This window comes from Taurulus bubalis, assembly GCF_910589615.1.
Source record: "Taurulus bubalis genome assembly, chromosome: 1".
Classification (NCBI taxonomy): Eukaryota; Metazoa; Chordata; class Actinopteri; order Perciformes; family Cottidae; genus Taurulus; species Taurulus bubalis.
Window position 1 is genome coordinate 26,607,052 of NC_136589.1, and position 17,222 is coordinate 26,624,273.

Consider the following 17,222-nt stretch of genomic DNA (forward strand, 5'->3'; position numbering starts at 1 on the left):
ATAGCACGTCCTTGGTTCGATAATGACACCTAGACAATACTGAAGGATTGGCAGAATGAGGTTCTTCATAGGGTAACGGTTATCTTCTCTCTTTCTGCTTATTTCTTGTCATATTCATAATGCATTCATGCAAATGCAGCTCACTCTTGAACCCAGAAGGGTACCTTTTGTTAGTGTGTGGTTGCTGCATATGGATAAGACGGATCATTTTAAAAGTCAAACTCTACACCTTTTAGACCATTTCAATCTGGAGTTAATGAATTGACAAAGCCCCCTCCACCTTGTCTGGACAAGGAGTGTTTACGACGCTATGTGAGCTGTTCAAATGCAAGAGGAGGAGGATAGCCACTTAAAATATGAGAGGAGAGAACAGCCATTGACTGAAGGACGTCAGCAATTTAATCAGAATTTAAAATCACATCAGCAAAAGATGGGATTTGCTGTTGAGGAGGGAGAGGCCCCGTCTTCTGAAAATAAGCTAATTGCTTTTGAGCCATTCGCAACTTTGTGTGAAAATCACACCTTGCACGGTGTTGGCAAGGTTGTGAGGTTAAGGAGAAACCCTATTATATGATTGGGGCATGAAACCGAACAGCAAATTACAACGCCTGATCAATTTCTGAATTAATTCCTGGGGATGACAGACAGCAATTTTTCAATTTAGCATGTTTGTGGGTTTAAGAAGTGTAGCGTAGTCTGAGGAAACTGGTTTGCAACCTTAACTATAAAAGGTATTCTGACGGCACACTGCATGTGTGTCATGATGGAGGACACAATATTTGCATTCTGTATCTCGTCCCATTTGTGCGGCTGGTATATACAATTAAGGCGTATGATGCAGCTATGTGTCTCACATGAGCGTTCTCTGTTGTGTAATAGGTTTGTATCAGGCAAATGGGCCATTATAGGACCCATTTACTGCAGTGGACCGCCAGTAGAGCGTACTGCATATTACGATGACATAATAAGCCATTAAGAATTGCTGTTGATTGACACACAGCAACAAAGGATGCTGTCATGGAACATAATAGGGGTCAGTTGTTCCACCTGAATAAAATGACAGGGCTGGAACGTGTTGCATGATGAATTGTTTTGGGTGAATCTGTTTGACATCATCAAAGAAACCTGGCAGGTCCTTCATCTGGACAGCCCAAACTTATTCAGTGTTACTTTATCAGGACCCTTTCATGTTTCAAAAGACACAGGGAAAGTTCTGGGAAATGGAGTGCAGGCCACGGCTGTTCACATTAACAGCCTAACCCTCACAGCGAGAGAATTTTTGATTGATGGCAGACAGTGAGAATAGCCCTGTCTTCATTGACATTTCCGAAGCGGCAGCCGTGCTTTTCTGCGGTGGTGACCTCTGTGAATTTTATTAGCAAATGAGACCTGGAGGGTTTGGGTTTAAAGAGTGCCCCTTCATTCTGATTTCCCCCACATAATGATTTTCACAGAGTTCAGGACCTAAGTGGAGGAGAAATAATGAGCGCTAGTCATTATTGCAAATTATATCCTCTGCTCAGACCATCAATCAACTGATAATTAATCTAAATACCTTCAGCCTATAGACTTTGGTGAGTTGGATTAGACAGTACTCTACTTGTATGAACACAATTATATCACACTGTATTTATATTATGAAGATTTCCCTTCTTTTTTTTTTTACAAATGCAGCCACTTAATCAGCTCATGCTATCTTGCTATATTATGCTGTATTCTGCTTGTGTATTTCTCTATGTATACACCTACTGTGCAGTGCATTTACGTGGATAACGTTTGTATTATTCGTGCAATCATGTGTCTTTAAGGAAAATCATATTTACACATTGGATGCCAGTCTTTTTGAAGTAGGGTCTTCATGGCGTTTCATTCCCACAGTCAAACAAAGAAACATAAATGTCATAGGAAATGGTTTGGTTGGATTCATGTGACATTTGTCTCAGGTCACTGTTCTCTGTCTAGTTCTCTCCTAACCCCAATCATCCTCCTGCTTTCTACAATAATTATTAAAAAAAAAGACATGAGACTTTATTACAGGAAATTAGGAAATTAGAATGTGGTTTTGTCACATTGTTGTAATCCAGAAACGCTGTCATTTCTAAATTTGAGTTTGATTGTTTCATAAATGAAGGAGGTCACACTGTACATCACACTTGTAAGTCTTGGAATGGATTATGGTCATTTATTTTTTGCCTGTTTCTTCAAGATAGCGTCAGAGGACTAATGCTCAGACAAATTGACTCAAATGCACAAGACTCATTGTTTGAATGTAAATACCAGTCTTGACAAAGAGTATTTATTGCTTTAGTGATTACCAGTTTGTCACCAGGACGGACACAAACTATGTGACCACCTCCCACCTGCTCTGCCGGTGCAATCGAGCTGACAGGTGAAAGGATTAACCCAATGGAAGCCTTCTCCTGGATCTGAATGGCTCATTATACCATTACAACCCTAATGCTGTTATTTTGGATTACTCAAAGTCCAGTTGAACCTAAACATTTGTGCATTGACAATTGCTAGAAACTTATTCATCATCCAAATCATTTCTTTATGGTGTTTGTTCATACATTGACTGTCAAAGAAAATACATAATACATTAATACCTACATTAATGTAGTTTTTTAAAGCAGCCTATTGGTGAGGTTTTGGTTATATAACATTTTCATATGCACTATAGACGGTTGAAAGACATTTTTATTCCACACATTTTTTCATCTACCAAAACCTACATTACCCACAATGCACAGCCGACAGTTGGGTCAGACATTTGTAGTGTTTTGCTAGTAGCTGCAAATGTAGCCGAGATGGGGAGTCAGAGGTCTGGCAAGCTCATGTCATTCTAACTCCACAAAAAAAAAAAAAAACGTATCACAAAAATTCACTGAAATCGGGAGATTGAAAATAAATTGTTGGGGTCACAACCCAGAGGTTCCACACAAAATATGTGTTCAAATATAATTTGCAGATCTTTTGTTTTTTAACACAATTTACCCATAAAGTGCCCAACTAATTTGCCTCTTGTTAACTATGGTTGATAAACTCATAAAGCTCCAGGTTTTCCGCAAACGTCACCAGAATGAGAAAGAAATGCTTATAATGGTCTTTCGGCCCCGAGTTGAATTTCTCATGTCGAGATAGAGCGTCTGCGACAGTGAGTATAAAGTAAACGATAAGGCTCCACCTGCAAATGTAGCAGAGCAGTGTTTGTTGGTGAATAAATGCTACAACTCCTCAAGACCCTTGAGGAGACCCAGACTAAGTTCCCACGCCTTGCTTGTCAGCAAGCTGATGATTTAATTGAAGGGGATTAACCATGAAGTTAGAAACAACTCTTGCTGCTCCAGCTCAGGGGCACATAGGGTAGGCAAACCTTTTAAGGTGGACTAGCGCTATTCTCTTCATCTTTCGCTCAGCTTTCATAGTTTTTAACTTATTGCATTAAATGGTTAAATATTAACATCCCAGCAGCAAACTATGCTCTATTGCATCAGGAAAACACAGAGTTGAATCTTAAAAAGTGAGCTACAGAATCATGTTGAAATTGAGGAAATCTGATAAAAATACATGTTTTCAAAGTTATTGTTAGAACTGTAATGATATTAAGTACTTACACAGGTATTCCGTACTGGCAAATACTCAAATAAACTTGTACTTGGTCTGATAAAAGGGGTATAGATGCATCCCTGCTAATTACTTCGGAAATCCAAACAAATGTAAACAAAAACAAACAGCGTTCGTAACAAATATTCCAGGGCAATCCGACTCCAACACCCCAATCACAACCAAATGTGATTAATTTTTGTGACACCTTTTCATTTATGACCTCTGAAGACATAGTGTCTGATAGTCAATGTGTGGTTAGTGTGCACTGTGCAACAGCCCTTATTCAGGCACAGTGTCCTTGTTAATAATGGATAAAATATTCAAATCTAATGAAAGTCATACATTTCTATTTCATCGGAGTGCCCTTCATTTCTGAAGAACAGTAACATAAATGTACTGTATCTAGCATCTGCAACACGAACATTTCATCTTTTACTAATTCATTTTTCATACTAGTCTCTCCTTGTTCTCCATGTACAGCCATCATTGTAATAGAAGGTGAAGGTGGCCTACATTGGAATAATAATAAATCTCTTCTTCTGAATACCTCAGACAATAGCAGATCTCTGGCCTTTACAGAGTTGCAGAGACGGGCCTTGAGTGTGCAGAAGAGCTCTCTATTTTTAATTGGTCTTGAACACTCCATTGTTAAGGAACAAGAGATGGAGAAAGAAGAGGAGAGGGGGAGAAAATGCCTGTGTGCATCACTACCACATTAGCACAGCAGTAACATAGGGTCATTATAATTTGCTCTTAGTCTCACTGGCTAATTAGCTTGTGATGGTGCAGCAGGTCCTGCAGAGTATGTGGTCATCAGGATCTAAGAGCAGAGAAACTGAATAAAAATCAGTGTTCTCCTGTCCTCTTGAATTTGTTTTAGACGGTGACAATGGCAGCACAAGGAGGCAGCGCACTGTCACTCGAAATACTGTATTCTTGTGTTTCATGGTGGCCAATAATGAGGAAAGGAAAGTCTCCCCTTCAGCCTGTCGAGGAAAGCAGTGGTGCCAACATCTTTTGTCTTTGTGACATGAGTTACAAATGAACAATTCATCAACTGATTATTAGTGCTGGTTCACATCACACCAAGAGTTGCTGACACCTCAAAGGGGAAAAAAGCCACAAATGTTCTGGACACCTAAGCAGATGGCTGGATGTGATTCAAGAGATCTCACGGCCCTCATATAGAGGCACCTGATTGAGGTTGAACAAACAAGTGTCTCAAAGTCGACTCAACTCCTGCCCTTCTATATGCACCTTACACGACTTCCTACATAGCCTCAAAAATAATTATCCTCAACACTTGAATCACAGACAAACTAAAAGTGAATAATACTCACAACAGTGAACCATAACAGAGTGGTCATGCTGTGTAGGGTGGTCGACAACACAGGAAAGCCACAATCATCCTCTACAGGTTAGTGTCCCCTTTGTGTGGGTTCACGGTGATTAACCATCTACAATGGCTAATCACCGTGAACCCACACAAAGGGGACACTAACCCTAACCCAGCCAGAAATGATTGAAATAAATCATACTCTCACATAAACCACTGAAATCTATCCAAATCTATTTGAATTATGTATTTATTTGCGAAAATAAACCTAGTCAATAAACATGAATTCCTGGACTCTCAGAAACATCTCACAGTCTTCCTCAACACAACTGAGCAGAGTTTGCTCAGTTGTCATGGCAATATCTCCGTTTTCCATCATGTGATCTAAGCATGGAACGTTGGAACTGCTCAGTTGCCATGGAAGCAGTTCCGTAGTTCTGAAGTTCCGCACTGATGACAACTGTGATATCTCCACTGATGAAGCCATCCGCTGATAAAGCCCACGAGACTTAGCCGAAAGCTCTGGGATAAAAGCTAGAAAGTGGACCTTCCGGTACAATGTTTTTATCAAACTACTTTTTTTCCACGGTCAACAATAAAATACCCTTTAATGCTCAGCTATGTAATTCATTGATTTTAATTTTACAATAATTATCTCCGTCAGGCCTGTGGGGAGATCATGCGGTCAGTTATGTGCGTGCAACAGGGTACGTGTTCGTCCATCTGTCCATGACTATTATTGCATTCTACTGGCCTCATCGGCCTTATATTTTTGGCCCTCATTTACTCATGAGTTATGCGCAAGGACCCCTCACGGTTGCGGTGATTCATAACTGCTTCATTAGCAAAAGGCATTTCCGGCAATTGGTTAGACCAAAAACAAGTTAAGGTAAGCCAGCGCACTTTCTGGCCCACATAATCTGAATCTAACAATATACAGTGCACTTAAGATGCCTAGTTTTGCCACCAGTATGACATGGTTTCACTGGTTTGTGGTTTCACTTGTGCGGTGAGATATTAATAGTCCATAATACAAATGCAGCCCCTCCTGTGATGTGACACTCATGTGATCCAAAACATGTTGAGATCTTTTTAAACAACTTGCAACCACCTAACAAACAAAGCCAAGGAGGCTGACTCTGTGTCATCACAACTCACTGCTCCTCCTCCTCCTCTGCTCCCTCTCCTCCTGTTTCATTGTGTAAACATGACAGAACCCCCACTCGTTATCTGAAGCTGGAGACAGATGGAATTGGTGAGCGTTGCAAGTGCAGCACAACAAGACAAGTGGGCAAGCTCGAGTCATTGATGAAACAAATAGGGTTTTGTGAGAGGCTGTTCGGCTGACACACTCGGGAACCGATCCTGCTGATTTAGTCAACGTGATTCACCCTTTTTAACACCGTATCTGAGTGAATCACCAGATGTTAAATTTAATGGCAAGAATTCACATCCACTGGGGTTCAGCTCTTCTTCGCATGCAGGAGAGAGGAGCTTTTGCGAACAAGTTGTTTGTCTCACCTCTAAGCAAAATGTGCCATATGCTGTTACGATTTCATTATCAAGCCAAGCTAAATAGGATGATGACAAATAGAATGTGTTGTAACTTTGCCAATGTGTTGTAACTTTGCCAACACAATAATTCTCACTTGTCTTTTATTGGCAAGAGGGGAGAGAACTAGATTAACCTTTAATATTGAACCAAAGCGATAAAATCTAAAAGGGGCTTGGTTGGCAAATAGATTTTTACTTATTGATTTCTCATCATTTTCCTTCTCTCTGTCATTTAGGGGAAAAACACTTATCTCAAACACCAAGGATTTTTACGATTTGTCGTTTAAAAATTGTTTTTGGTAATTTTTATAAAATATAATGAAAAGAGAGTTTCTATTAATCCAATGGTAAGAGCCTTCTCTCAGTAGGGGTCACATGCTAGTATTCCCAGAGTGAACAGAAAAGGTCTCCGCACAGTCATTTACCTGCTTTCTGCAAACTCAGGCCTTTCATGTAGTTACTGTTAAACCTGAGACAATAGTCTTGAGCATCTTTCTTTTAAGATAAGATACATTCATTTGTTATTTGCTTCTACCTCACAGTTGATCATTTGGAACACAGTTCATATATCGAGGTGCTCATTTTGAAATTCAGTGCATATTAATGATTGAGGGATTTTCTCCACGACTGAGCTCGAGGCCAGCAAATAGATGTTTGCTGCTATAATGAAGCTCTGAATTTAAAATGTAGCACCTTTTAAGTTTCAAAACATAATCAGAGTTTAAATATTTTTATTTGGGGCCCTTTTGGAAAATCAGTGGGTGCCTTTAGTGTGCATGTAGAATAACAGGAAGAGTATATCCACGCAAGCGGGTCTTTGATGCACAAGTACCCAAGTACATTTTTGCAACTCAAGTACTGTACTTACAAACAACTTCACTTAATCTATTTGACAGAACCAGTAGTTTTTGTTTAGCCTTTAAAAAAGGAAATTTTCCCTGAGTCATGTACATGTGTTAACGGGGTGGTTTACTGCACCATAAATACAATTTATATTACCACAGTAACACAAAATCATATTTCCCCCATTTTTTAAGGGGATGACATAATAACATGTGACGACGGCCATTCAAATTGCATTTGCAAACCTCAATCAAAGCTTAAAATGTAAAGAAATCACATTCTATTCGATAACTACTGTATCAAAGTTTTGGGGAGCAGGCATATGGGGACCAGTGATGTCGGCTGTCAGATCGATGGAAAAAAGACGGCAAACTGGTTTAAGGATTTAAAATTCACTCATAACTCAAGCGGATTAATGGGGGTCAGTGGACGGTTATGCTGATTCACCTTTAAATGTATCTAGGTAGCAGATCCTAGAGATGTTGGTCATAACCTCTTAGTCCAGATGGTAAGTTTGAATGGCCTTGAAGCAATTGTCGATCATCCCTTCATTCGTCAATATAAGTTCTGATTGCCAGGCAGCTCGAGCCCTAACCTGACACTGTTTGAACTGCTGATTGGACAAAGTCTGCTCAACTCATGAATTTTCTTGTCCATATTGCAGGTTCAGCCTTCATGATGATGAACACATCTGGACGCTTTGCAGGACAGAAGGCCTTACTGCTAACACCGCAGTTGAGGGAGAATGACACCCACTGCGTTACCTTCCACTACTATATAGGAGGCAGAGACAACAGCCACCCGGGTCACCTTAATGTCTATATCAAGGAAAACAACAGTCCCATGGGGATGCCTGTTTGGAACGTGTCCGGTCCAGCCACCCGCTCCTGGGGACAGGTAGAACTGGCCATCAGCACCTACTGGCCCAACTTCTACCAGGTGAGGATATGTTTTCTGAATCCAGCTCTCTTTTGCATAATGTCTCATCACAAAACTAGGCTGCTCGTTGTAAGCAGCCTTTATAGACAGGCCAAAGTCATTAAATCCTGTTCACTGGGTGGAGCAAGACAAATTTATTATTTGAGAAGATCCAAACAATTGCACAATAGCCCATTCAAAACACCTACGATTATTGATTTCTGGGGCTACCTCGGTATCCATGGTAATCTGTTCTCTCTCCCTTCCATCTGAGACGGCTCTCTTTTTCCAATTCTGAAAACTCATTTTCACTTACCAATGCACATGACTGCTGGCAGGGGCAAGGTGATTTCACACTTGCCTGGCTATTAGTCTTCGTCGGGCTTGTTCCACGAGTCCACCAAATGTTAATTGATGCAGAGAGACCCCTTAACCCCCCAATGGGAGACGTTCCCTTGGTAAATTATTTCATTATGGCCTGGCAGAGGTAGTCCACAGTGGAGCCGAGGGGAGTCCTCCTGCTTGCTCCTCAGAGCCAGCCTGATATCTTTGTTAACAAGGGACACCGCTGAGCTTCTCTCAGCTGAATGCAAGATAGGAGCCTTAATTAAAAGCACATGGACAAAAGAAAGAGACAAGAGGGGGGAGGGAAAGAGGATGGTGACCCTTGTGTGATATAATGATGATGATGCAAAGCCAGTTTGGCCAAATGTTTTTAGTTTGTGTTTGGATTCACCACTTGTGCATAAGCTAAGCGCTAGCCTTCATTGATTCTGTTTTGAAATTAAGAAATAAAATATGTTGCTCCACTTTTTATTTGCTCAGTTCAGCCACAGTGACTTTAGCTGCTGCATCATTGCAACAAATACATTTAAACAAAATTGTAGTTTTCTTTTGGACTCTAAGTGAAATTCAGGGAAACTTGACCATTTGGACGTTCCGTTCGTGGTTTTCCAGCAGATCGCTGCATGTGAGGTGAGCATTCACGCCCATAATGACGTGTGATGCTTTCCAGTGTGCTCAGGGAAATTCCCAGCATCTGTTATCTTCCAAACCCCAGCGGAAGGTCAGTCTCTGCTTGTAATTGTTCCACAACCAAGCTGACAACGTGGGTTAATGCGAGGATGCTAATGATCTTAGTGCCCCTCTCAGTCAGGAAAAGAGAATACAATGCTTGATATTGTCACTAATTAACAACATGGCACTAATTATAGGTATCTTTAATTGCATAGTAACCTACACAATTGTCAAAGGGAAGCCACCTGATACTTGGAAATTATTTTTTAATTACTGGTAAGGCTTTTAGTCATCATGAGACTTCCATTTCAGCCTTTGATAATTACTCTTCTGTCAGGTCATCCCTAAAACTTTTAATTGAGATTGTCATGCATTTCCAAAATCGCTGTGCAAAAGCTATAATTTTCAATAAATGTAATGTGTCGAAATATGTTCGGCACATACTACTCAAAATATGTACTTTCTGTGAAAGATGTACTGCCATCATTTATCCTGATGTGAGGCAGTGCACCAAATATCCTCATCTATCTTGATTTCCATACAGTAGAGCTATGACGGAGCTAATCAATCCTGTTGTAATGGAGTACTTAGCCAAGTCCCTAAGGGATAGCCAGTGCGGTGGTGTAGACATTGAATGTTGGGTTCACTATGTGTCTCTCTGACAAATGAGAATGGTGAACTTTCCTGCGACATCAACAGCTTTCGTCCCATGTGAATATTTTCAGTCTGTAGGTCAGGCCCAATTATGCACTGCACCATCATTGATGTAGGAATCAATTATATCACAGCTATTAGGCAGGCTGACTGATGTCTGTTGCACAAACAAAGGGTTTCAATTAGAGAGTGGGGGCTAGTTCATTTGTCTGGTGGCGATATATGAAGTGGTTGGCCTTTTAATTTCCTTTAAATTAGCCTGTAATGAGGCCATAATTGGCACCCAAGACGTTCACTTTCATATTTCATGAGACAAAAAAAGAAATTTATAATTAGACAGCCTTATCTGAAGGCATCCTGCCTCCCAGATGACAATGGTAACTATCTCCGCCTCCACATTCCCAGGCTACAAAAGGAATCTCAGAGATGATGTGTGTGCAGCCTAGCTACAGCTAGCAGAACACAATTGTCTGTATGAGACCACATACTGAACATTAAAGAGACACAAAATAAAAATAAAAATTGTATACATGTTTTGGTGAGGTCTTAGCCGTTGAGATGTGTGGGGACAGTAAGACACAAGCAATGTCTCTTTCCTGAAATCATGACCCGCTTACTCAAGATAATCCACAGACCTTGTTATGATCAGTTTCATGAAATACATTCTGACAGTTGAGTTTTTTAAATATAATGTTGGCGCTTTGTACAAAAGTCACATGCGATATAGTCCCATTATATTGGCGAGAAGGCAGACATCTCGACAGCCGATATCTCCAAAACTAACATCCCCCTCCAAAATAATGTAGATTGAAAAATAGCACTAAAGGTAATGCTGCGTTCACACCAAAAGAGTTGCAAAATATTTGCACGAGTAGATTGCATGTAAAGTCAATTAGTTGTGAACGGTTGCAAAAAAGCAATTTCTTTGCCTGGCGGCGCAAATGAGGTAGAAAAACGTTGCGAAAATGTGCTTTTCCACTTTTTCCAAAAATTCATCCGACGTTGATGAGCCAATGAGCGTTGAGAAGCTCCGACCATCGTCACCGCCGTCCTGCTGTTGCTGAATCAAACTGCTGCTGGTCCACTGAAGGAGCGCTGGAAGCAGCTTCATTCAGACACTCGTCCTGGAGGAGTCGAAGCTGTGTGCGGCTACGAATAATATTATGAACCCAGACACGAGAGCATTTGATGTTCCGACATTTGTGGGACTTCCACAACAAGTATAAAGCAGAACTAGTGGATATTTCAATGGTGAATGGTGGAAATGGTAACTGTTTTCACGGAGTAAAGCCACGGAGATAAGCCGCGCACCCTTTCCGCAGCGAAAAAGCGGAAAAGCAAATTAACCACATAAAGTCGAGCGAGTAAAGTCAGGCGAAAAAGCGTTGCGAAAATTCACAACCCTTTTGGTAAAATCGCAAAGAGAAAATATGAATTTTTGATTTTGGTGTGAACTTTTAATATATACACTACAAGATAACTTTTAATATATACACTACAAGATAACTTTTAATATATACACTACAAGATATAGGTTTATATTTAGAGAATGATGGAATGCAAAACATGTGTAGTCTGAGTGTGTGCAGTGTAATGGGTCTTAGTACCACACCCAGGGTTTGGGAAGGGACCAGCATTCTGTTTCCCTTTTTATCCCACTGCAGACCAGCGGGTACATAACTCTGACATTCTGCCGGGACACGCCCTCTGTCGGCTTATGACCATTTGTTTTGCAGGCGAACATGGCCCTTAAAATAGGGTCATGTTAGAACTACGCAGTGCAGTTGTACTTGATTTTGGATGTCCAACAAGAAACACAAGACACAGAGCAACTGGTAAAGGCAACAAATATGTTCACACTTAATTCTAGTGGCGTCTATCCACGCAGTTGTTATTTTTCTTCAGATTTTGAGGTATTTGTGTCTGAGATATCTGCCCCAGTCAGTAGTTAGATAGATAAACATAAATAGTTGACAGTTAGGTCTGTGGATTATCCAGCTGTTCGTAACTTTAAACATTTTCTAAAGATTCATGCATTACAAAATTAAAACAGGTTGCATCACATAAATGCATAGAGATTCTGATAGTTGTCACTAGATATTGAAATAAGTGAATAAGTGAAATAGGTTCAACGTAAAGTGGACCAACTGACAAACGTTGGCTTGCTAACATATAACTTACCTGAAACTTGATCAAAATGCTGCTTAATAATTATGTAAACTTAAATGATTTAAAATTACATTTGACAAAAATACTTAAAATTACTAAACATCATGGTAAACACTTTAGATGAATTGGCCAATGTTCTCGGTTACCTAAAACCGTTATTTTCCCCTCATTCTACAGAAATATTGCTAACCCCGAAACACTCATATTTCTCAGATGTTTGCATGAATAAAACAAAGTCACACTTAGATTCGCAAAGGATTGTCGATAAGTTTCCTCCCTTTATCATCCCAGACGGGAACTTGATATGCAGTCAGGTGCACAAGATAAAAAAGACAAAGAACAAAACAAAAAGCAAAAATCGGTACAAAACAAAAGGTACAAAAATGTTTCCTTTACATACATAATACAGAATACAACACAAACAATCTCTAAAATTCTCATTACATGTGCAAATTAATGTTTTTGCGCATGGAACAAAGGTTTTTTTACTCCTTCTGCTCTTGAACTGAGGTACTCTGAATCTATGGCCTGAGGGAAGAGATTCAAACTCAGGGATTAAGTATCGCATTTAGCCTAATTTAAATGTTTTTGGAAGTTACTGTGCGTCACAGCTTGTGATGCTGCAGTCACTTCCTCTTTACAAATGGATTTCTTAAGATTTGACAGCACTGTAGATGTTTCCTCACAACATGATTACAGATTATTTACCATATAAGACATTTCCTACCTTTTAATAGCACATTATTATTACAAAAATGCATCGTTTAAAACTATCGAGTAGTGTATAAGAGCGTTATTGGGAATGCACAAGAACATTTAGAGATTGGTAATATGAATGGGAACCTTTATATTATAATTCTTCTATGAACACACAAGATCACCTTCACTTACATTTTACACATTTTGGGGTGAGGGCAAAAATTACCTGGACAAGTAAAATGAAATGATTGCATCGCGGTATATCAGCGGCGTCTCATCCACGGTACACTATGTTTGTCACAGACTGTGTACTAATCGTCTTAGGGCTCAAACTTAATGTTACACTTGCATGTCATAACACCTATCAACTGTGACATATTGTGGAAATAATGTCAGTGGCCTGCAGCTGTGTGACCAGCTGCAGCCCAGCTAAGAGCAGATCGCATTAGCAGGAGCCGGACTTCTCTGTGCACCTCACTCAAGTGCCATTTGAAGACATGTGCCCATTTATCATTGGTGTTATGAGTGTCCTCTCTCCTCCTCAGATTGTGTTTGAAGCCGTAACCTCAGGGCAGCGTGGCTTGCTGGCCATCAAAGACATCGTGGTCCAGGGCCACCAGTGCAGTAAGTCCTTTTTACCCCTCACCATAAAAGAATATCATCAAACATTCACTGTCCTTTCCATGACCCTCCCAAATACCTGTATCGTTGTTGTATGCAAGGCCCCCCATTCAAACAAAAGGCCTTCAAAGAGTATGCTACAGTCAATCCAAAGTGTAAACCTCCCTCCTCCTAGCTCCCTGATGATTTATGAGCATACAGTTGATATGCTGAAGTGTGCTCATGATTTAATGTCGGTCTGGATGTGTTAAATCTTTCCTTTTGAGAGATGGGGAGAAATAGCGCAAAAAAAAGCGGCACAAAAAACAAATAGCACAGTGCAGTTTGCTGCTGCTTGTGTTTGGATTCCACACTTTCCCTCCTCCCTTAAGTATATTCAGTAAAGCATCTCATCTCTCAGATGTTCCGAGTTCTGCTTCCCTTGCTGAATACAAGCACTTCAGAGTGCGCTCCAGAGCTAATGAACATGTAATGTTCTAGCATATTTAGATTTTTCAGCTTCAGCTTTTGGCTGCTGCCGTGGGAAAACTAGGATAAGGGCTCTTCAGGATTTGTCATGTCTATGTTTTTGAGTGCTGAGACTCCTTAGGTTTATACTAAGAGGTTTTCACACTCTACAGTCCAAGACAAAATCAATACCTTGCGGGTTTTCATCAATTGATTTATACTTTACCCCTCATAGCTGAAGTATCATACTCTGATTGTCTAGCGCTAATGACCTGGTAACCATTTGAATGCAGCTGAAATCCTGCAAATGTTATGTCAATTAGATTGATTTATAGCGATAGGTGTTACATATAAATGTAGATCAATACCCTGCTCCGTGGCAATTGGGTTTCTTTGAGTTATAAGCAAAGTGATCAGAGCAACTCTTCAGTGGAGCACATCCAATTCATTTTCTATTTATAAGACCATGTGAACTATCTTGCACAAAGGTGTGATTATGCTACAGGGTGGTCTGCCTTCCCTTGCATCATTAAGACATTAGCGATAAGAAAAACAGATTTGTCTTTTTTGGCACCGGATGGATTGACGGGACAAAATTATAAAGGAGGTGTAGTGTAGTTCAAAGACGAGGTTATACAATATTAAGTAGAAATGAAAGTCTTGATGATGAAAGTGATAGAATTAGCTTTTTCCAAGTCTTTAGAGATTTGGTTATGTTTCGAATCAAGGTCGCTCCACTGAATTGCCCTATTTTTCTATGCAGAATAGTGGTACCAATCAAAAATGTTCTACATAAGTTACTTTCTGTGGACTATCCCAGTCTTTGTGCACCCTGGTAATGAGCACAGTTGGAGAGTAGAATAATGCTTTTGTAAAAATCCCCTCAATCAATGAAAAAGATGCAGTTAGGAAACAGCAGAAACTGGGTGCAAGATCAGCCTCTGGTGTCCCATTTTCAAGGATATAGGTGGGATGCTCCTCACAAAGCGATGCCGGCCTCCGGCACTGAGGGGTATCGGATAGTGTAATAAAGAGCACTATCCATTCAAGCCTATTTCTCTCAGTTCTTCAATTTTGCATGCAAATCTTGGCATGAGAGTATCAAAGTGGGTAACTGGGAAGTCTGTGGACACAGGATCGTAGATCTTAATGCTGCTACTCTAGCACCCAGTTCTAGTGATTAATTCTCATTAAGTATATATCCTTTTTAGTGACAATGTGCACTGCACCTCAGCATGTACTCCTATATAACTTTTTACGCTGATGTCTAATAAATATTTTCATTCTTTTTATAGTGAACACACCTCACTTCCTGACTATAAAGGGGGTGGAGGTCAACGCTGGACAGACTGCATCTTTTCACTGCACCGTCAATGGACGCAAAAGGGACAATTTCCGCCTCTGGCTTCAGGTGAGAACCGTTTTTCTTCTTTTACTTCCACTCTAGATCAAGGATGGAATCGGTGTTAGAAGTGGGCCCTCTGGAAATGAATGTGTCTTACTGAACAGACCCAACTGTCTGAATATGTAATCTTCCGATCAGCAGTACTACTGTTTTCTAAGAAGGTTGCAGGCTTTTTAAATGTGGAAATTAGAAATGTAGCATTTGGCTTTTAATGTAGCACATTCTTCAATGAGTCATGACAATACAGAATATCAATGTCTGGTTTAAGGGGATGACTGTGTTTTTCATTATGATTACCAAATCAACACTTTATCCAAGTAAAATCAGGCCAGAGGGTAAAGATTGTCAACCATTTAGTAGGGTATGGATTCAACTGTTGGCAGTTTTGAAGTTCAACCACAGCTTTAAAGAAGAAATGATATGATGGAACAACTAAGTGAAGAAGAGATGTTATGGGGGGGATATACGTAATAGCCCTTTGTTATGTTCCATGCTTAAACACGTAACATTTTTTGTTTTTGTTTAATGTACATACCATTTGAAAATTCCATCTGAGAGATTCACACATTGCATTGTGTGCTTGTGTTTGAGAGTTCACCTATTCACCAGTTTTCCAGAGTCCTGTGCATCTGGGATGCAAGGGATTACAGGTGTTTCAGATTGTTGCCGTATGGTTTTAACCTATATACATGTTGGCTCTGTGGATACTGTGTACTATATCCGGCACAACTGAGCTGCACAGCAGTCTTGAATTGACCTTGTTCTGAGCAGCGAAGGTAGTGCATCTGGCAGACATAACCCTGCCGGCTCAGCTGCTAAGCACACTGTCACACATGTGATCAGTGGGAGCATGACGCCGGGTAAAGGTCCTCTGCCAGGTACTCCATCATTTTAACAAACACGTCCTCATTAGTACAGGAGCTGGAAAACAAACATTAAGTGAAGTCCCCCGATGACAGTAATGAAGAAATATTTCTAATGAACAAATGTCCCCCATCTGCCTGCTGTGAGGGGTGACAGCTGGGGAGGGCCCACTGCGTGTTTGTGTCTGTGTGTGTGCACATTCCTGTGTGATAAATGTACTCCTACCATCAGCCACCAATGGGAATGATATGACACAAACAAAAGCACCCCAGAACAGACAAGAAGTACACTCAACCAGAGTTTCTGAAACACACAAGGTCAGGTCACTTTGTTTATTAAACATTTCCATTTTGGAGGCTTACTTGTGTGTTTGTCATGGTTCCAAACAGGGCATCGGTGGACGGGAGGCCCCGATGAAAGCCACTAAACCTTGGAACAACCGGCGCTTCATAGGCACTTTCGATGTAGAGAACACAACCAAGGGCGACTCGGGCCGCTACCGCTGTATCGTTCACTCAGACAAAGGGGTTGGAGTGTCCAATTACGGAGAACTAACCATAAAACGTGAGTATTGGTCCAAGAGCAGATAGAAACACAAACACACACATGACCTCTGTGCACACAGCAAAGTCAACAGGAGGAAAACAGGAAATGCTGCTGCTGTTGTTTGTAGATGAAAATGTCCTCTAAGGCGATACTAAAAATACTATCTTTTTATGTTGATTTGTTGTTCAGAGGACTTTGATACTTTCCCTATAAAGGCTGTCCTTGGCTGAGCACAATTCCACCAAAAAGATCACAAAGGGTTTACAGTAACCTCACTGATATTTCACTCCTGCAGTCATTTGATATGAATTTATGGAGTCGTCTGAAACTAAATCCTGCAAGGCCTCACTTTCCTGCAGCCCTATAGCCCGGTAATGGCCTTCTATATTTCTTCACCTCAATTTTCTCCCTGTGCTCTCAATTGAATTTACTGCCCTGTTTTTTCTTTCTTTCTCTCTTTCTTTTTTTTTGTCTCCAAGCTTTATGTGATTGATAGGTTTAATCCTGGCTGTCCAGATCGAGGTCTGTCAATCATGCGAGAAT

The 17,222-nt window shown here is 40.5% G+C and overlaps 1 protein-coding gene across 1 annotated transcript in view; it reads left to right on the forward strand.

The window, feature by feature from the left end:
* Nucleotides 1-17,222, forward strand: part of LOC306741892 (receptor-type tyrosine-protein phosphatase mu) — a gene marked incomplete at its 5' end in the record, with an annotated part of 140,768 nt that overhangs the window by 39,244 nt on the left and 84,302 nt on the right. The window contains 4 exons of the mRNA XM_079224225.1: nt 8,004-8,278; nt 13,342-13,420; nt 15,160-15,275; nt 16,523-16,697. Of these exons, the coding sequence (XP_079080351.1) occupies nt 8,004-8,278; nt 13,342-13,420; nt 15,160-15,275; nt 16,523-16,697 (645 nt within the window). The remainder of the gene's footprint in view (nt 1-8,003; nt 8,279-13,341; nt 13,421-15,159; nt 15,276-16,522; nt 16,698-17,222) is intronic.